The sequence below is a fragment of the Clarias gariepinus genome, chromosome 7 (assembly GCF_024256425.1).
Source record: "Clarias gariepinus isolate MV-2021 ecotype Netherlands chromosome 7, CGAR_prim_01v2, whole genome shotgun sequence".
In the NCBI taxonomy this organism is placed as follows: Eukaryota; Metazoa; Chordata; class Actinopteri; order Siluriformes; family Clariidae; genus Clarias; species Clarias gariepinus.
Window position 1 is genome coordinate 32,230,571 of NC_071106.1, and position 21,784 is coordinate 32,252,354.

Sequence of the window (21,784 nt, forward strand, 5' to 3'; positions counted from 1 at the left end):
ATTATCAAGCGCGAGTTGCCCTCTATATCACAAACACTCACTCATCATCTATACCGCTTTTTTTCTGTATTAAGGGTCGTGCGGGGGCCTGGAGCCTATCACAGGAGTCTTAGGGCACGAGGCGGGGTACAGTCTGCACAGGGTGCCAATCCATCACAGGGCACACACGCATACACACACTTACACACTCTACGGGCAATTTGGGAACACCAGTTAGCCTAATCTGCAGGTTTTTGGACTGTGGGGGGAAACCGGAGTACCCGGCAGAAACCCACCAAGCATGGGGAGAACATGCCAACTCCATGCACACAGAGAGAGGAATCGAACCTGGCCGGGAATCAAACCCGAACCCTGGAGGTGCAAGGCGACAGTGCTAACCGCTACTGTACATCACTACGTGATTCCTCTCTATTATCCAATAATAAATATGCTGGGTTTTTAAGTCAAACTAGGATCTTTTATTCTTATTGTAGAATAACAGAACACAGGTATGAGAGTAAAAACTACTAATAAAATAAAATATGTGTGAATAAAAGTATGTACGGTAACCATAGACAGATTAATCTTTTTTGCAAGTTGGCTACAAGTTAACTGTTTACATTTTGATGGATCACTCGTTCCACTCACTGAATGTTAACGAGAAACGACTGCAGTGGGCCACCTCGCCTGAGATCGTTATTCACGGAAATACTGCTGTCCTTAAAATGTTCTATTAAAATGTTTTTCTAAATCTCATCAAAATGCTGCGCTTAAACCCTCCTGTACAGTAAATGCCAGTCAGTTTTAGGGCTTCATTGACGAGACAATTCAAGTCTCAGTTTGACTTGAACGCCTCTCATTAAAGAAAACTGCGCCTATATTTTACTATTTATATTTAAAATACTATATCAATGCCAATTAATGCAAAAAGACTGCAATTTATTCAGGATTAGTTTCAGTCTAAGCCACTAAATGTTTATTAAAATAATGTTTCTTTATTTCAATTTAGATTTCTTTCCATATGATTGCATTGTGCTGTAATGTTTTGACTCTGGATGGTGTAGGTTAATCCCTTTAGTTAGTTAGGTAAAAAAAGAAAGTTCTACAAACCCAAGGAGAAAAAGATGCACTTAAAATTACACCTCAAAGTCTGGCAGCAGGTCGTCTTCATCCTCCATGCTGTAGGACACGCTGTGGACGTCCCTGCTTACTGCCAGCAGCTTCCGCTTCAGAGGAGATCCAGGCCGGATATCCATGAACGTGGTTTCCAGGTACTCCTTGCTGTGGAGGCCCAGGGAGTCTGCAGGGCCCCATATAGGAGCAGAAGGAGTGTAGAAAGACTCGATCGTGCTGGGGAGTGAACAAGGATCCAGCAGCTGCTCCTGGGATAAATCCATAGGAACAGAATAGCTCGTCCATGCTGGAGACGGCAGGTGTTTTTCGTCTTCGCATCTTACAAAAATGCCCCTGAAGAGGCTGCTGTTGCCCGTTCTGGATGAGTGGGTGGGACTGTCTTCCAAAAGTGGATGCTCCAATTCATCCAGGCTCTCCATCTTGTTTTTGAGGGACGTGGCTGTTGAGGAGATCTCAGTGCAGCGCTTGGTTTTTATTCTAGAGCGGGTAATCCATCTTTAATGTATTTCTTTAAATTGTTGTTTCATACATGCATGAATCATCTTGCAGGTAGGGAATAAAGCTGTGTGCCTGAACGCCTCCCTCCTCTTAATTCCTCTCTTTCTTTTCTCCCTCTATTGTGCTTATGAGCTTGTCTAGCGCATTTTACTTTTACACATCAGAAGCGATCTGCTCCAGGCCATGAGGCCCAAACGAGTGGTCAATGTCACATTTCACATTCCACAGGATGGGGTGAATCTCTGGCTTATAAATATGCTAATAACCTTCGCAATCCATGGAAAGAAAGGTAGGAGTCAGTTTCAGTGATGGAGCGCTTTAATTAGCAAGCCATTGAAGTCTGGGAGGGAAAATGAAAAAGAGCGTTAATTGCTAACTTTCCTGAAGGTGTGTCAGTTCTCACTGCTAATCTAAACGTATTGTCATAGACTAATGAGGTCAGAGTATTGGACTTTGATTTAAACACAAAGTAGATGGTGATGAGAATAATAGGAATGATTTTTTAAAAGAGAAAAGCTAACAGAAATACATATTGGATAAGCTTTTTGGATTGGCTATTTTCAGAAAAGGAAAGATGCATCCTGAGACTGGCAGACCATTAAAAAAGTATGACGTCTACAATCATTTTTGCAGTTCAGACAGCGTTGTCAGTGTTGCAGAAGTAGAATCTGCTCAGCCGAGCTTTTCACTGCCCACTCAGAATGTTGCTGGAGGGAAAAGTGATGAAGAAATCACAGCTTGGAGTATTGATTTATTTGTGTGTGAGATAGAGGAGCCAGAGTCTTCCTTTGGGATATGTATTTTTAATGCCGTCCTGGCCGGAGCTTCAGTCCAAACCAGCGGGAAGACACCCAAAGCCGTTCCTAATGTACTTCTGCTCGTCCCAGCTCACTGCTCTGCACCAACAAAAAACAAGAACAAGGTCAGTGGTCATCTTGTAATGATTCTCAGTGCACAACAATAACTGACACCTGAATCCTCTACTATCTAAAGGCCAGGCATTTTTGCTTGCACGCCAGGAGAAATACAGTAGCACCAGAGGTCACACACTGGATGCCAGGACACTGGGCCCTTGTGCAACAGTGATGTGGCCTATTATAGGCCTGTTCATGGCTCAAAGGAGTGTAAGTGCAGAAGGTGACTGTTGAGGCTCTTTAAAAGGGCTGGATGGCTTCCAATTGTTTGGTAAAGCACTGAAACATTTATCATTGTAACCACAAAATATGTCAGTGGATTCATTCTCTCAGTATACAAAATCTCTAAATCCAAAAAAGAGGTTGCCAAGCCAAGTATACTGGGAAAAAAAAAAATGAAAGCGAGAGAGAGAAAATTCCCAAAATCCATTAGCATTAACCTTTCTCTTTTTGGACATACAAATGCCGGCTGTCTAAAAGAAAGTTGATAGTCATATACAGTATATATATACACATATTTTTGTCCAAAACCTTGACGTTTAGGACATTAGGTAATCTCTCTGTAGCTCTGCCAGTTCACAGAGTTGGCAGGGCAGTAAAGCATCTGATCAATACTCACACTGATGTCATCAGGAGTTGCATTCCTCTTGCTAAATGCCCTGCAACCCTGCATGATTCAGACTGAATACCTAATGTTTTCTGAATGGATATGAAAACACATATTGGAAAGCGGGACTATTTGTTGAAAAGTTTTAGAAATGATAACAGGAGATCTGGTTGAGATTAGCAGTACTGTATATGTAGCAAAAATTAAACAGATATGAACCTCAGACAACGAACATAGACCATGTTCATTAATATAAAACTTGCGATATGATATGCGTTCACTCGCTCATCGCCAGTACCGCTTAGTCCCGTATACAGACATGGTTGCAGGGGACCTGCAGCCTATTCCAGGTGACCTGGCTTATAAGGCGGGTAACATCCTGGACGGGACGCCAATCCATCGCAGGGCACACACATACACACTTATCCACACACTATCGGCAATTTGGAAATGCCAATTAGCCGGAGTACCCGGAGGAAACCCAGCAAGTAAGGGGAGAATATGCAAACTCCAAGGACATGGAACCAGTGGCAGGAATCGACCTGGACAACTTAACAACCTAACAACGCACCTGTGCAGAAAGTGAGGTTTGGACTGAAAGAACTCAAGTGTCCCGTACAGATCCCTGACCTGAACCCCACTTAACACCTTTGGGATGAAATGGAATGCCAACTGCACCTCAACCATCAGCGCCTGACCTCGGGAATGTTATTTTGGCTAAATGAACACATATTCCGACAAACATAGTGCAAAATATAGCCTTTCCAGAAGAGTGTATAAGTTGCAGGCAATACAACTAGAATGGAATGTTCAACAAATACAAATAGGTGTGGAAGTCAGGTGTCTGTAAACTTTTCGGCATATAGTGCATTCATTAATCATCCTTAGTAACTGTCTAGGCCTGGTTGCAGTTGTTTAAATTACAAGTTTGGGAACCAAAACCATAAAAAACAAAGCATGTATCTAAAGAGACTACCTGTGAAGTTAAGTCTGTCTGTCTGTCTGTCTATCTATCTATCTATCTATCTATCTATCTATCTATCTATCTATCTATCTATCTATCTAAATCACATTTAAAATGGTTAAATGGACAGAACAGAATGAAAATTGTGTCAATATTTATATTAATTCCAGATGTTTGTTTCTGTCAGCTTGTTAGTAATACATTAGCTTAAACACCTACAGATGTGTCCCAGATGTGTCATTGTTTCAGCATGCAGGCGTTTCAATAGATATGACAGGATGGCATAGAGGAGCTTTGCATCTCCCTGCCAGGAGGGACGGAAAAAAAACATTATGACAGCACGGACCACACAACATCTGCAGAGACATCTGTCTGTCATCTTTAACCTCACCTTTTCCCCATCAGCACTGTGCCTGTCTACCTATCTGACTGCATCAGCATCTAAATCCTATGATTAGTCAGGCAAACAATTTGCAGCACGGCTCATCAGGGACCATTTGCCTGTAACGAAACGGATGAGTAATTCTGTAGGTATGAAGCAACACAAAGTAGCCTACATACAGTATAGTGCGGATATATAAGTACACTGTCTGGTTAAAAAAAAAAACTAATTAGAGAAAACTAATCAAGCACTGTAAGAACATGCAACTCCATGCACGCAGATCCGAGGCGGGACTTGAACCCTCCATTGTGAAGGTGCAAGGCCACAGTGCTAACCACTACACCACCGTGAAATTATATTACTGACCATGTGACTTTCAGCTCCACTGCCTATCTTTGTGAAATGTAGCTGGCAAATTGCATGAAAGATAAGACATAAATGACACACACTAACATTTTAGACTATGTCTTGTGTGGACTAAATCTATGCTAAGGACAAAACAGTGTGTACTTCACTATTTCTTTAGCGTCCTTATGCAAGTCTTTAATGATCCTGAATTTGATTAACGTTCAGCTGAAGGACGTGGGATTGACGAGTTGAGGAGGTGTCAATAAGATTCATGAGCACAAGCGCTAATGTATAATTCATCAAGCTGTACAGTAAGTGAAGATCCATTCAGCAGATTAGATGTAGACTGTGTAAAGCTCTCAGTGGTGCTTCAGCTGTAGTACACTTCTGCTCCGTTGCTCCTGTACGGAGGTGCCTGGATGATTGCTGATGGAGAGTCGAATATAATGCAGAGTGACCCATGGAGAGATGGCTGACCTGCACTGTACAGCTGTAGAGCTGAATTCATGGACACGCTACTGATGCGTCGATTACAAAGGAGTCGAAACTTTTGGTTAAACGCTGAAAATCGTTTCAGTCTTTGGTATCTTTTTCTTTCTTCCTAGCTGTGCGATATCATTAAAACGCTGAACCAGAAACAAAATGAAGAAGAAGGACCTGTCGTTTACTCATGTTAGCATATCACACAACACCACACACAGACGCACTTCCTCTTCACGCTGTTGTCCAGGACAAAAGCACTCAGCTTTATTGCCCTGTCCTCTCCGTCCTCCCCCAGTTCTCTGTAAAAGGCTGCTGTCAGCTGCATTACAGCACTGCCTCTCTTTCTGATTACTGCCTCCTGAGCACATAAAACCCCCAGCCAGACGAGGGAAGCCTGCAAGGACAGGACGACAAATCACCAAAGACACTTTTGTAGTCACTCCTACCTCTCTCTCTCTCTCCACACACACACATGCACGTCGAAACCGATGTCCTTCTCATTTCCTTTCCGTGTGTCCTCCTCAGCCCTTGTCTCCCCCAGCTCTGTTTGTCAGCCGTTTTCATTTGAAATGCCATTTTCTAGTTTTAATTTAGAGCAGAACACAAAAAAAAAAATCTCTGTGAAATTCCTGTGACATATTTCCCTGGAGAGTGATAAAGGAACAGCCGAAACGCATTTTCAGCCAAGGCATGCTTAGTGCCTTTAGTAAACCACAAGGCTAGATTTGCTGACAAATTAGGGAAGGTTACACAGCTGCCAGGTCAGCACTGATTTAGCAAATGTGCCTAATTTATTTGTACATTAACCATTATGCCAAGGTGAGTCAAAAATTATCCGCACTCCGGCTGTAGAATTTACTAGTTCACTAACAACGGCACAGCACTGTCGCCTTGCACCTCCAGGGTCCAGGGTTCGATTCCCCGGTCAGGCTCGATTCCCATATCTGTGTGCATGGAGTTCGCATGTTCTCCCTGTGCTTGGTGGGTTACCTCTGGGTACTCCAGTTTCCTCCAACAGTCCAAAGATATGAGGATCAGGCTAATTGTCGTACCCAAATTGCCCGTAGTGTGTGAATGAGTGTGTGTATATGTGTGTGCCCTGCAATGGATTGGCACCCTGTCCAGAGGTGGGATAGGCTTCAGGTCCCTGCGACCTTGAATACAGGATAAAGCGGTATAAAAGACAAGTGAGTGAGTAATAATGGCACTTTTTCATCAGAAGTAAATCTTCATCCTTGTAGGGCTGCTTTCAAGGGACCAAAAGCGAAAGTCCAAAAAGAGTAAGATCTGGACTATAGGTAGGATGTTTTACTTCAACAGTGTGGGCAGAAGTGTGCATCGAACGTTCATCGTCATGCAAGACCTCAACGCCTTTGGATAGCAGACCTTTGTGTTTAATCTGAAGTTTAGTCTTCAGCTCCTTAACAAGCATCTGACTGTAATCAGCATTGTTGATTGTTAAAGCTTTTCCCTGATTATGTTTCAATACTCGCCTTTGAGAATCCCTTGTTTCCAAAATCTGGAAGGATAGTGGTGAGCCATCATCTTCGAAGAAGAAATGTGGGCGGATTTTTTTTTTTTAATTGCTCATGATCTGAAATCACTTAAACAGTTGGTGAACTCGAGGCTGTGTTTATTAGTGAAAGTCCACATGCATCCACATGCGTAATGTTAAGACAAACAGATTTGTAACCTTAGGAAAATCATTATCACTGAGGTTTCGATTCGATATGATAGTCTGAGAAATGAAGCGTCTTTTGCACAGTACCCATGGGAAACCCCAGCGGACACTGGGAAAGCATGGAAGAATTGTCCTTTTCTTGTGTTTCCTAAAAGAAAGCGTTTAAATAATATGTTTGTGTATATTCTTTTGCAGATTTTAACCAAATGACTAAATTACAAAAACAGATCCAGGGCCAGACAGGAGTAGGATTAAAAACAAGAAATCAATCCCACAGCCAGGACGTGACACTGCGTTGTACTACTGTCTGCTGGGGCGAATATGATTCCTGTTTCAGTATGGCTGTTATAAATGTTCAGACACATCCCCTAATGATGTGGTACTGTGTCACAAACCAAGTAAAAATAAATCTGATATGGTATCACCAAACATGCCCCATGCATATTAGCTCCCCATGCATATCTTGTATAGCTGGACCTTCACAAATTTGAATACAGAATATTCCTGCTACAGTAATAAAGCATAATGGAGCTGATATTTCGCAGGTTGTGCTGGAGTTTTAGTAATGAAGCATCTTTTCACACTGTTACCCTGGCACAATGAAAAGCCACAAATGGAGCATGCGTAGGCGTTGCTGATTAGCTCACAAAATGTGTGTACTGGCGTTAGTTTGTGATATCCGGCATGTGTATACACTACGTCCTGTTATTAATGGACCAGAACTTGATTTGCCACCTCTGCACTCCGGCGAACCTCTCCGCTTCGGTAATTCCACCGCGCTAATGCCTCGAGCTCAGCGGTGTCACTTTATGAGGAGAATGGAAGCTGTATAATTCTTCCCAAATGACATTATAATGAAGGAAAGGACTCAGAGCGAGAGATTTAAAAAAAAAAAATTTTTTTTAAATCATGCTGCACGGGGTGTGTTCGCAAATGAGCACATTAATCAGTCGTCTCTCGGCTTCACTTATTGTGCTCGTTCTTTTTCTTCCCCCACATGCACAAAAAAAAAAAAACTCTTTTGAGTTAGCATAAGGTAGTCAATATTATAAAGTAGCCATTTGCGTAGAACTTAGCAGGGTTATTTTCTTTTAGCCTTGGGCGAGAGAGGGGGCGGGGGGAGCGAGGGTGGTGCACTAAAATATGCTGATGATAAAGCTTTTAGCTCATTCTTCGGTTTGGAAATATTCTCACAAGACTGCAGCTTAAATAGCATATACATTCAGGGTCTGATTTTTTATGTGCGCATACGCTACACACTTACTGGCCACTTTATTAAATACATGCCCTGTTAATCCATAAAAGAACACAGCTCTTTTATTTCATTGCGCCCTTTATTAGTGTCCGTTTCTCACCACAGTTTGGCTGGATATTTTGAATCCAGGTGTTGCCAAGTCATAAATTCATCTGCTAGCCCACCAGGAAAACAAAAGCTGTCCAGTTTTATGGTATGCTTGTCTGCTTGCCTGAAGTCTAATTACCTACCCTGGCAAGTAAAGGTAATTAAAAATAAATAAATAAAAAAGACAACAATATATAATAATAAGTGCGTAGTTGAATTCTTGAAAGGAAAGATGTGCAAAAGTCTTTTATTATGTTCATGTTTTTTCCTTTTTACTGACAAATACATACATATCCATCTATTATTATGTGATGTGATTTACTTTATGGTGCTTTTACAGTAGGGACTTGATTACACCTGCCTCTTAAAGTCTGGAATGTTTGTGCAATATGAATTCTCTGTACTGGATCAGCGTACCATATTTGAGACCACCTTTTCAATACAGAGCGTTCACGTCGCTCAAATGTACCAGACTTTAAGCCATGAAAGCCAACTGTACCACAAACACAAAGTGGAGTACTATTTAGGGTGTGACATCATCAGTGCCACCTGTGTTCACCACTATCTGCATGTACACTTGACTCTTTGTACCTGTCTATTTCTCTTCGGCTCACAAACTAACTAGGTGCGTACTGCCACCTGCTGTATTGGAGAGTGTGCAGATGTTCTCTGGTGCAAAAAATATAAGCAATATTGCTACTTTTAAACCAACGTTTTGCTGGTTTAAAAGTAGCAATATTGCTTATATAGGGGTCCTGTACACAACATTTAATTATAGTACCTAAATGATTTTCTTTTAATAAGAATAAAGCCTTTTAACGCTGTGTTGGATAAATTTGTCTTCTTTTGGTGACACCAGCCAGATAATGTATGCTGCCCTGTGGAAAAAATATCTGTGGTCCGTTGAGATATATGAATGAATGGCTTTATCTTAAAAATTTAGACATTTAGACACGATTATATTAAGGTGAGAGTTGAGGAGGAGGGAAGGGGCTACTGCGTAGGACAACTTTCACTCACACGCACACACACACACACACACACACACACACGCACACACACACACACACACACACACACACACACACACACTAACGGAATCAGTGCTTTCTGACAAAGATATCAGAAAGCACTTATATATAAGAAGGAACCTCTCTAATGGCACTTGCTTTTGCTTTACGCGCATGCATACACACATGATACGTGTTTAACACTCCTATCTCACCTATGCGGTTTGACTCACAGTGTTACTTGAGTCGCCAAGATTGCCCGCCAACGTTCCGCTGGCGTTCCGCGAAGTTCCTTAAGCTTCCGTGAGGACCGGCAAAAAAAAAATTTTTTTGTTTAATTTTTAGCGCGGAAAGATGGAATCATACTTACAGCGCCAAAAACTCTTATCTTATGTCCACCACGCAAAACTGCGTAGGTGAGATAGGGGTATAAGAGTTTGCAGTTTGCTTTGCTTTGATCATTACGACCATTAAATACACGGTCTGGCCCAGAAAAAAAGGCCTTCGTTTCAGAATAGTCAACTTTGTGGAAGAAAGGTAGTAGGGAAAAAATAATGAAAGGAGATCACTTAAACGCTTGGTGAAGTAGCATGGTATAAAATCTTTAGTAAAAAACAAAGAAACGTTGTGTGTGAGAGCATTTCCATACACACACAATATGATAAGAACACAAAGAATTGGGACTGAACAGCTGAGCTGACCCTATTCCAGAGCAGTGGGTGTGTCAAGAAAAGAAGAGAAGTGCATGAACAATGCACTTCTGTTTCTGTTCATGAACAGTTGGTCGGCAACGTTATGAGGCAATAAAATTAGGTCGGTTGATGACCTGAATGTACTGAATGACCAGTTTGTGACATCTATAGAGTCTTTCTACTCTAATCAATCTAATCAATTATAATCAAAGCTATAGGAGACTGAATGAAATCTTAGTTTGTGAAACTTTTTTTGTCTAGGCAGTGTATGTCAAGATCGATGTACATTCATGTTGTTCATAAATACAAGTAAAAGAGCGCAGTATTACCAATACCCAATACTATTAGATATTGGTACTGATAGAGGAACAGATCATCTCAAGAAAGTGAAATATTATAGAAGAAGAGGGAAAAGTCTAAAAAGAAGAATGACACTGTGGGAACTGTTCCTCTCATTACTCAGGAACAGGACTCGATCTGATCTCATCCACTTCTCAAAACGAGTCCCCTTTAGATACTTCCTTCTCTACTGGACTGAAAATGTGTTGTAAATTGCATGTACAAAGTAGGAGCTATATGGGTTCATTTGTGATGTACATGTTTCTGGGATGCTGTTCATTGCTATGGATGCACTAAAGTGATGACTGAGTCAAGCATAAGCAGTTTCCCTTTTTAGCTGATGTGAGGATTGTGCAGTCAACGTCAAGACCACAAGTCAGCATCAGAGGGATGAGTGAGCAGGAACTCAGCACCAGGCGTGTACTGATAAACAGAATATACAACATACCTTCATATACTGTATAGCAGACAGAGGAATGGCAATATTTTACAAACCAATATCATGATAAATGAAGTGTATTAGTCTGTTATGACCTGACAAAACTGGCGATTGAAGTGTTCAGTGGCAATATTGTTGGTCGGCATAAAAAAAGCTGTTGTAGAAACCGTTAATTGCACTAACTGTCGTTTGTCAGAATGGGTGAAAGTAAGTTAGTATGGTTCACAATCCTGGAAAGAGGAAGAGCTGCCTTCCAAAACCCAAACTTAAAACCAGTCACAGAAGCACTTTCAGCAAAAAAACACATCTAATATCATAACATTAAATACCACTTTACATCCTTAGTAATTGCGTCTTTCTGAACCGCCTCCGTGTTGTAGCCAGGCTACAAAGCTAACTAAGTTCTTTTTGATATTTCTACTTATTTCTCTTTAGAATAGCTCTGTTAAGTGGATTCTGGTGTTGAATAGCGAAATAGGAACTATTCTCCTCACCTTTTAGCCTACACAGTACAGTATCGTCGAACCTTTTCTTGTACAAATGTCTTGTTTGAAGACTTTTTGAACTAGTGGATCAAGTTACAGTATATTCATTTTGTTCGGTTGCTGCTGCTCATTCATTCGAAACCAAGTCTGATTGAATATAGCATCAGCAAAAGGATTTTCTATAGATTTATAGCATGTCAGGGTTAAGGTTACTGACTCGTATGGTCATGACAAAGAAATTGCCCTCTCTTTGTCAATAAGTCAGTGTTTGAATTTTCTTCTTTTATTTGTAACTGAGATTCTGTCCTCTCTCATTCAGTGTATCAGGGTTTAAGTCACTGGTTCGTCATAACCAACATTCTGTCTTTTCTAATATGGCAGGTCAGTATCTGAGTCAATGAATCTTTTGGTCATGAAGAAGATATTGCCATCTCAATATTTTGCTCATGACTGATGTTGTCGCCTCTCTCATTCAGCTGGTCACATTTTAAGTCACTGACTTGTTCTGTCATGACCCAGATTCTCTCCTTTCATTCTGTGGGCCACTGTTTGAATCAGTGGGTCCTGTGCTTCTGTGATTTTCTCCTCTCTTGATCATGGTTTGAATCAGTAAATCATTTGTACATGACAGATTCTCTGCTCTTTCTCTGATCTTTAACCAGTTTAGTGGTTGAGTCAGTAAAACTTTTGATCATGACCAAAGTATTATCCTCTGTCATTTAGTGGATCAGTGTTTGAATCAATGATTTATTTATTTTTTTTTGTCCATGCCTAAGATGCTCATCTCTTATTTAGCAGGTCTGTATTTGAATCGGTGAATCTTCTGCGAGAAAATTTTCTTCTCTTTCGTTATCATCAGGTCAAGATTTAAATCACTGACTCATTCATTCATGACTGAGATCCTCTCCTTTCTCATTCACGGGCCACTGTTTGAGTCAGCAAGTCCTTTGCTTATGACTGGAATTCTCTCCTCTGTCATTCAGCAGGTCAATGCTTGAGTCAGCAGGTCTTTGACACGCTGATCAGGAGAGGAGAGAATCTCAGTCACAAGCAAATGTGTGAATCAGTGAGTCAGTCAGTCATGACCAAGATATTGGCCTCTCTCTCGTTTAGGAGGTCAGTGCTTGATTTTTTTCGTTCATGTCTGAAACTTTCTTTTCACTCATTTATGATATCAGTTGAGGCAGAGAGCTCAATAAATCCTGTTTAAACTCGGCAGTTCTGAGACTGTTGAGCACAGTATGAATGTTTTTAGCTCACATTGACTATGAAAGGCAAACTGTGCAATTTAATGAATCTGTGAACAAATCTAAACTTACAGTGCAAGAGATTTTAACCCCTTCCTGTCTTTATTGTTTGTTCCCTGGACAAGACCTTATAAAACACATATAAGACACATGTGTATAAAAACACAGTGTCATATAAAACCTAACAGTTTCACTGTCTAGCGATATACAGATATCACGCTTTATCCCTTTCCATCTAATTTCATGAACAGCCTCTCCTGCTTAATCTCCTATACACTTATTCCCAAACGCTCACATTAATCACAGTGAATGAGCGCATGCCTAGATATCCGAGCCTGAATTCCTGTCTGGATGAACAAGCGTTACTGAATTATCATTATCATTATCATTGCAATCAGTGTAGGACATAAGTAGCTGCTAATTGTTTGTCACCTACGCCAGGATCTAGCTAACACACCGGGAGCTGAGAAATACAACAGAGCACAGCATGGGATGAAGTTATCAAGATACACACACACACACACACACTCTCTCACTAATACTGTGCCCTTCCTAACCGCACTTTGTTCCAGTGAACTGTTGTTCTGTTTTTCATCGAATAGAAGGAAATGAGATTCCACAGCTGTTAAACCCAGTGATGCGTGCATACCATATGCAATCTCATAATCCCCTTTTCGCTGGAATCTAAAACATGGTTTAATCGAGTACAGTGTGCGCTAAGGTGTTTGTATGGGTCTGAAAGTGTGTTAAATCTCAGGTGTCACAAACAATGGAAGGTAAAGTGCTGCTTTATATACACAATACAAGTCATGAGGTTGGACCCGCTTTATAACACCATGGTCTTTCCTGATCTTTATTTCTTTTTATATTGTAAAACAATGATGATATCCAAAATATACTGTACAATAATTTTCTTTAAACAGTTGATATTGAGATGTGTCTGCTACTTTTTGTAAAGCCTACATAACGGCTCTAAACTGAGGTGCTGGTAATTGGGGATTTTTGAGGCTGGTAACTCTAAATGAATTTCTCCTCTGCAGCAGAGGTAACTACCAGTCAAAAGTTTGGACACAAACTCTGATTTTATTTTTTCGCATTCTAGAACTGGATTTTTTTTAACTATGAATGACCACATATGGCATTAAGTAATTATGTAACTACAACAACAACAATAGTCAGTTGTTATTTTAAGATACAAAAAATCAGCTCTTCTGTATTGTCAGTATTGTCAAATAGCATTTGCAAAACCCATCAAACACCATGATAAAACTGGCGCTCATAAAGACCATCCAAGGAAGGCAAGACTAAAACTTACCCCTGCTGCAGAGGAGACTCTTCATTTAGAGTTACCAGTCTCAGAAATCACCAATTAACAAACAGCACCTCAGATTAGAGCCATTATAAAGCTTTACAGAGCATAAGTAGCAGATACATCTTAATATCAACTTTTTGAAGGAGATTATTGCATATTTTTGATGCCTTTAGCATTCAGCATATATATACTGTATATATAAGGAGAGAAACAGAGAGAAAAAGAAAGAGAGAATATTTCTAAGGTTGCACGGTGCTTAGGAACAGATTGAGCACCAAATGAGAAGGCAAGTGCAGATCCTGTTATTTTGTGCAGATAAACCAAACCAGTGGAAAGAGTGCACTGTTACAGCCGCGTCCTTGCCAGCACCAGCCACTGCAGAGCACCAATAACCCAACCCTAATGCAGCGTGCAATCAGCGTGAACCTTGCATCGTCGTTACATCAACCTGGAATTTTGAGTTAAAGCTAAAATAAATAAATTATTTAAAAAATATATCAATAAAAAGAAATATTAAAAAAACACCACAAACAGTAAAGCTGATAATAATCCCTTGTTTTTTTGCAGGACTGGACATTGATCGATGGAAAAACATACGGGCAGATTGACCTACATGAGCACTTTCTGCATCACTTTTGCTGCTGCTGCTGATGATGACGATGATGATGATGATGATGATGATGATGATGATGATGAGTGTTCACACATCTGAAGTGTTCGAGAGCGGTTTAATGAGTAGAAACTTTCTATATTTTTAAAGCTACAAGAACACAGCTAGGTTAGAATCCTGTTTTTTTTTTTTTTAATAACTACATATGGATTTTAATGCAGAACCCTTTTTGTTTTTCTTTTAGAGGAATATGATTTAGAACAAGATTATTAAGCACCATAAATGTACCACTTTTATGTTCAAAACTAAGGGCTACAATTCAAAATACTTGTTTGTACTATTAAACATTTTTTCCCCACTTTTAATTAATGGGAATATAATATGGCGTGGAAGATTATTACAGTATAATCTAAGACTTAAAGGTTTATGAAGTACTCTTGAGAGTACTGCCATTTTTAAGATGCTACAATAATAACAATACCTTTACAATTATATCTTCTGCTTGATTATAGAATATTATTAACATCCATAATTAGTACTACTAAACTAATGTCTTACATCTTTTTTTCAGAGCAATATAATCGTAACTGAATATTATTAATGTCTTAAAGACCTGTTGTAAAGATCTTGGTCCATAAATACATTAGTGTGACAGCATCCTAGGCATCAGTGGCTAAATTGAACAATTCAAGAGGAACATCATTAAGGTACAATGGTATATTGCCATGTTTCCAGCCCATATAGAATAGAATAGAATAGAATAGAATAGAATGCAGAGTATGATTACTCTCAGTAAAAGGGTTTAATATAACAGATAAGATCATACCTAGCTCCTGTGATGGTGGTCTTGCTTGCTTGTCTGATGATCTATAGTGTGTGTGTGTGTGTGTGTGTGTGTGTGTGTGTGTGTGTGTGTGTGTGTGTGTGTTAGGTGATGATCTCCAGCTACCTGAGTTCCCAGCTCTGATCTCACCAGCCTGCTGTTCAGGCTGTGTTGTGGTTCCTTCTCTTCAGTCTCTTTGAGTTTCTCAGGGAAGGAAGTGTTATGGCTTTAATCCTGTTACAGTCAGGGTATTTATATCACCGTTGCCATTTTAACTCCCTCTGCAAAGACTTTCAAACTCCAGCGAAGCTCAGCAGCTCCTTCGTGCAGCTCTCTCTCTCCTTCTCTCTCCATCTCTCTTCATCTCTCTCTCTCTCTCTCTCACTCTTATCTCTGTCCTCAGCTATATTCCAGAGTAACACTGCAGCCCATGGTCTTAGTGCCTGCCTGCCTGCTTCTTCTATCTGTGTCATGACCAAAATCAGAGGTGTACAAATATGCAATTTATAAGCTACAAGCTAGCCCTATTCGAATTGAATTAAGTCATTAATAGGATGTCTGATGATTGTTTTTTTTACTACATTTCTCCTCATAGGGTGAATATGTTTGCATTGACAATATTGTTTTTGTTTTTTGTTTTTTTGCATGGAGTTTGCATGTTCTCCCCATGCTTGGTGGGTTTCCTCTGGGTACTCCAGTTACCGTTTTCCTTCCACAGTCCAAAGACAGAAATGCAGATTAGGCTAATTGGTGTTCCAAAATTGCCTGTAGTGTGTGAACGCGTGTATGAATGTTTACCCACGACTGTGAAAATAGGTGAAAATGTTCACTAGGGTCAACAGTCTCTACGTGGACTACAGAGGTAGTCCTAGATAGGTGGCAGGAATCTGAATAATAGGATAGGGGGATAGGTCTGATTGTATTTGAACACTTGGGGTGAACAACCTTGCTCAAGGGTCCAACCAACAGTGGCAGCCCAGCAAAGTCTGGGCTCGCACCAGGAACCTCCTGATCAGAATTCCAACACCTTAACCACCAAGCTACCCCCGCCCAGGCAAAATAAAAATGCATCAACTCAACTGAAACAGACTAGCCTGAATACATTTTCAATCATAATAAGAGGGGTGGCGGCACGGTCGCTTAGTGGTTAGCTCTGTCTCCTTGCATCTCCAGGGTCCAGGTAAAAAATTTAAATGCATCACCTCAATTGAAGCAGACTGGCCCGCATTAATTTTTAATCAAAATAAGAGGGGTGGCAGCACTGTGGCTTAGTGGTTAGCTCTGTCGCCTTGCACCTCCAGGGCCTGGATTCGATTCCTGGCCAGGTTTGATTCCTGTCTCTGTGTGTATGTTCTCCCCGTGCTTGGTGGGTTTACTCTGGGTACCTTAAAGTCCTAAGACATGCAAATTAGGCTAATTGCCATTTGCAAATTGAGGTCTGTGTGCATGGAGCCTTCATGTTCTCCCCATGACCCTGTATACAGGATAAAGCAGTATAGGTGTGGCCCTTCGACACCCCGTTCAAATGCGAACATTTAATCTAATTTTCTGTTTCTGTTTTATTGGTATAAATATATTGTTTCAGAGCATGGTTGTCCTATGTGGAGGACTAAGGTTTAGCATTCTTAATAAGCTGTAAAAGGTCCTCCTGCACCTCCCTTCTGTTTAAGCAACTGCAGTAAGTGCTATAAGATTGCTGCTTGATACGGCAGAAATTTCTCAGATCTTTTTGTTTCATGACATAATGTGGGTCCATCCTGGTCATCTTCATCTATTGAATAAAATGAATTTTCCCCAAAATCTTCTTCCTCTACTTCTTCTGCAGATTCAAAATGTCACAATGTGCAGATCAATGGACATGTCAAAAAATGATAATCTGATTAAATGCTTTTTTTCAGCATCCATGTGAACAGTTATGTTGGAATCTTTACTTAGAAATTTTCTCTATGTAACCATGGGAAGTGAGGAGTAAGTTTCTAGCAGGTTGTATTTTCTGCTGAACCCAGATGTGTAGAGGTGGACAAAGTACACAAATCCTTCAGTTGAGTAAAAATTTAAATATCGTATGTAAAATATTACGTAAGTAAATATTATTAACTTTCAGATACAGTTCTTCCATTCTAATTAACTAGAAGTAGAAATGTACTTTCAAATTGACTTAAGTTTCAAAAGTACTGAGCTTGTAGTACAATAGTTCACATTAGCCCTTATGTCAATGTTAAACAGTCTCTCTCTCTCTCTCTCTCTCTCTCTCTCTCTCCTTAAGATTTCAAACACCTGCTACATGATTAAGCCTTTTATGGAGGGAAGGCAAATCATGCAATTCTGCAAATACTACACAACACTCTTGTTATATAATGCAACGCCATGCAGAAATGTAGTGAAGTAGAAAGCACAGATATTTCTTGTAGGATATATGCAGTAAAAGTAATAAGTATCCACTAATAAAACTACTTAGGTAAAGTAGATATATGTGAAATATTAACTTAATTATAGTAACAAGGTAAATATACTAAGAATGGTTACCTTTTTACCTCTGGGCATGTGGTCATGCTCCATTCACCACATGGTGTTGGTGATAGCACCAAGTTCAAAACATGGTGCTACAGTATGTCCCAGTTTTTCAAAAACTGTCGCATTTATTTTTTATTTTTTTGCAATCTGTCTAAATCTGGGTAAATACAGCTATATTTTTTTATCTATATTTTTATATACATTTATATTGCATGTACATTCATATCGCATAATAATCATGCAACCCATTCAAAATTGTTTGCCAATGACATTATATACAACACTGATACTGTACACTGCAGTTTTCTAGTAAGCTACTTACTGTTACTCACATAAATTTATAATCATCATTCTCTTTAGGTGCTAATTTATTAACTTCTAAATCAAATGTATGTATTAGTCCATTTGGCTAGTAGCTAATAACATCAGCTTTCAAAATGCATGTGCTTATTTAACACTAGACTATAAAAGGTTGAAATTGGAGGTGAGTTAAACATTATAAATATTAAGTTTGGGACACAGTCAGTAATGAAAAGCTAGCATGAACACACCTTTGGGCAGGAACCCATCAACACAACCCAACATAGAACTATAGCCTATGGCATCCTTTTCAGTTTTTGATCTTTTAATTAGTACAATTCACTGGACTCCTGCTTGGGGTTGTAGCCCTGCGGTAACAGATATAAAAGGGTTCATGTCCTCATGCATGCAAAATAGATAACATCCCACATAAATTAGGTAACATTTGTCTGTGTCATGACTCTAATAATTGACGAAGACCTAAAATAACACCATATGTACTGCATTTAACAGCTAATTCAGATCCATCCTCTTTTAGAGCAGTATTCCAAGTTAAAAATATGCACCAAGAAGCAAATTATCCAACTTTCTTCTATTCAACATGATATAAAAAGTCTAGCATTTATATTGGGAAAACAACACACTGTAGCTATTGCTGATCATTTTTTGGCAAACGTTATAGCCTGAGGTTGAATGAATAATGTATCATTTTAACCAGATGCACCATGGCTGATTCCTCTAAATAATAAAGGTCTCTCTTGAGATGTTTTGTCTGCTCTATTTCCTTTTGTTAAATGTATAAATAGGTCTTTTATGCATGGCTGCTCTTAGGGTTTATTAGACAGGCACAGGATACTAAAAAAAACATTCTTTTCCACAATATGCTACTGTTACTAAGAAATGAAGCGAGAGAAGCAGTTAGAGAATGTAAGAGAGAGAGAAAGAGCTTTCAACAATGTTGTATTATTCCCTATGTAAATCTTTAGGTTCCCTAAATTAAAGTCTTTACTTTATTTTTCCCCAATCATATATATATATACACTTACCTAAAGGATTACAGTATTAGGAACACCTGCAATTTCTCATTAATGCCATTATCTAATCAACCAACCACATGGCAGTTGCTTCAATGCATTTGGGGGGGTGGTCCTGGTCAAGACAATCTCCTGAACCTTTATGACCACCATGTACCCATCCTCTGATGGCTACTTCCAGCAGGATAATGCACCATGCCACAAAGCTCGAATCATTTTAAATTGGTTTCTTGAACAATGAGTTCACTATACTAAAATGGCCCCCACAGTCACCAGATCTCAACCCAATAGAGCATCTTTGGGATGTGGTGGAACGGGAGCTTCGTGCCCTGGATGTGCATCCCACAAATCTCCATCAACTGCAAGATGCTATCCTATCAATATGGGCCAACATTTCTAAAGAATGCTTTCAGCACCTTGTTGAATCAATGCCACGTAGAATTAAGGCAGTTCTGAAGGCGGGTCAAACACCATATTAGTATGGTGTTCCTAATAATCCTTTAGGTGAGTGTGTGTGTATATATATATATATATATATATATATATATATATATATATATATATGCAAACTAGAAATGGAATTTCTTTCTTTTCTGTTGTGGATTTCCCCAGGATGAAGTACATGCTGCTTAGGATAAAGCACAAAGCACGACACGGACACTGATAATCAATAAATGTCCTCTGGGATTATACAGACAATTTAATAATGTCCACACTCACTCCTCTGTATACTCTGTCTCGTGCACTCTCTCTCCCTCCTATTGTCTCATGCACCTAGTCTTGTACCATTGTTGGATTGTTTCGTGTGGCGTAGCAAGAATCAGTTTGACATGTCATTTGTCTAGTTCTGTTGTTGTGGCAGCTGTGTGGCGCGACATGGATTAATAGCCTTTTCAGATTTGCATCATGTCCGTGTTTACACACCAGACAGATGAACACAAAGATAGAGAGAGGACTAAGCTAATTTAGACACCATTAGTTAAACATGGGATGATTTCATCCTTGACAAGTGCTACACTGTGATTCGATTTCCACCAAGTTGGGCAATATCAGAGTTTTATGCCAATGCCAGGCCTAAAAACCCTTTGATTCAAAGAGCATTTAAAGAGGTTTACAAGTATTTTAAGAAATGGTCTATATAATGGTCTAATTCTATGTTTCTTTAAATTTTGTATGAGATTGTTAGTGTAGGAATGCCAACAGAACAGGGCATGGATCTTGGATTACTACCAGGAAAACTAGGCATGAGCCGTGAAATACCCCCTAGTTGTCATGGATGTCAATCATAGGACCATATAGTCTTACTTGCACCTTCCAGCATCTTTTTGGGAGGTTTGGAGGAAAACAAAACAACTAATTTGGACATCTTCACACATGATAACCCAAGCTCAGGATCGAATTCTAATAGAATTTTTAGGAAATTATTGATCCAGTGTTTGTTTTATATAATGAATATTATTAAGGAATTTTATTTATGGATATTTCCTCCCTGACCATCTTTTTAACCAACAGAACAAGTCTTAGGGTTGTATGAAATTTTAGTGTGAATGATTCCTGAGTCATTTGAGAATGTTCTTACAATGCCCCACAATATTGCGGCAACAATTTTGGATGAAGGAAACATGATTTCATGTTATTAACTGGGAATGTTCTTCATGCAGTAATATGTACTGATCAAACACAGCCTGCATCATACAGTAAATAGTCCAACTCTGTCATGGATGGCCCCAAGCTCGGCAGCAAAAAGAGACTGTTGGATCAATATTATTCGAACTTGAGGAAATACGATCAAACTTGAGGTATTCCAAATGGGTTACCTAGAGAAGTATGACATTATTTGTTGGAATGATTCAGGACAGCTGTGAATATCAAATGATGGTCAAAGGACAAGGCCATTTATAAAGGTTGCAAATTACAGCAAGTCGCACCAGGAAAAAATATGCCTCAAGCAAGTCCAGGAGGATCAAAGATCTGAAGGTGCACCATTACTGATGCAAAGTATTGTATACGTCCACCAGTTGTCAAAAATGTTTTTAAATACTTTTACACCCATTGCAGCATACTGATTGTGTTGACAACATGTTCCTCCAGGTGCCAACTAGGGACAGAAGAATAAAAACAATATTGTCAGCCAAACTAATATTATAGATGTAGCCTAATTATTAGGTTGCAGAAATGTTATAACATGTTAAAACTTTCCACATACTTAGTGCTCAGTTTAAAAAGCTTCCCTGGTAGCCGGAATCAGTGTAGGGGAAAAAAAAAAAAAAAAAAAAAAAAAAAATATATATATATTTAGCCGGAATCAGTGTAGGGGAAAAAATATATATATATATATATATATATATATATATATATATATATATATATATATATATATTCCAGCTCACAATAACTTGTCTGGTAATCTTAGTTCTTTATAGAAATATAGACATCTCTTTAAGCAGATCTTGGCAGTTGAAAATGTTTTTCAAGCACTGCTGTATGCCATGGAAATGACTAGAGAACACATCTGGTGGTTACAGAAAGAAGGATCAGAGATAGATGAATCTCTCAGAAATGCAGATGATGTGGGTCGCTTTCACAGTCATGTTCAAAAGTTAGTACCCCCTGTTTTAGCTCTCCCTTTTTTGTTTGTTTGTTTGTT

The 21,784-nt window shown here is 39.4% G+C and overlaps 1 protein-coding gene across 3 annotated transcripts in view; it reads right to left on the reverse strand.

The window, feature by feature from the left end:
• Positions 1 to 21,784, reverse strand: part of tmem91 (transmembrane protein 91) — a 59,448-nt gene that overhangs the window by 14,744 nt on the left and 22,920 nt on the right. The window contains exons 1-2 of one of the 3 annotated variants that reach the window (XM_053500738.1): positions 15,416 to 15,618; positions 1,122 to 2,502 (exon numbers count right to left, since the gene is read on the reverse strand). In XM_053500738.1, the coding sequence (XP_053356713.1) occupies positions 1,122 to 1,532 (411 nt within the window). In that variant the 5' untranslated portion in view covers positions 1,533 to 2,502; positions 15,416 to 15,618. Of the gene's footprint in view, positions 1 to 1,121; positions 2,508 to 15,415; positions 15,619 to 21,784 lie in introns of those variants that run through there. The other 2 variants (XM_053500736.1, XM_053500737.1) reach the window with 2 other exon arrangements.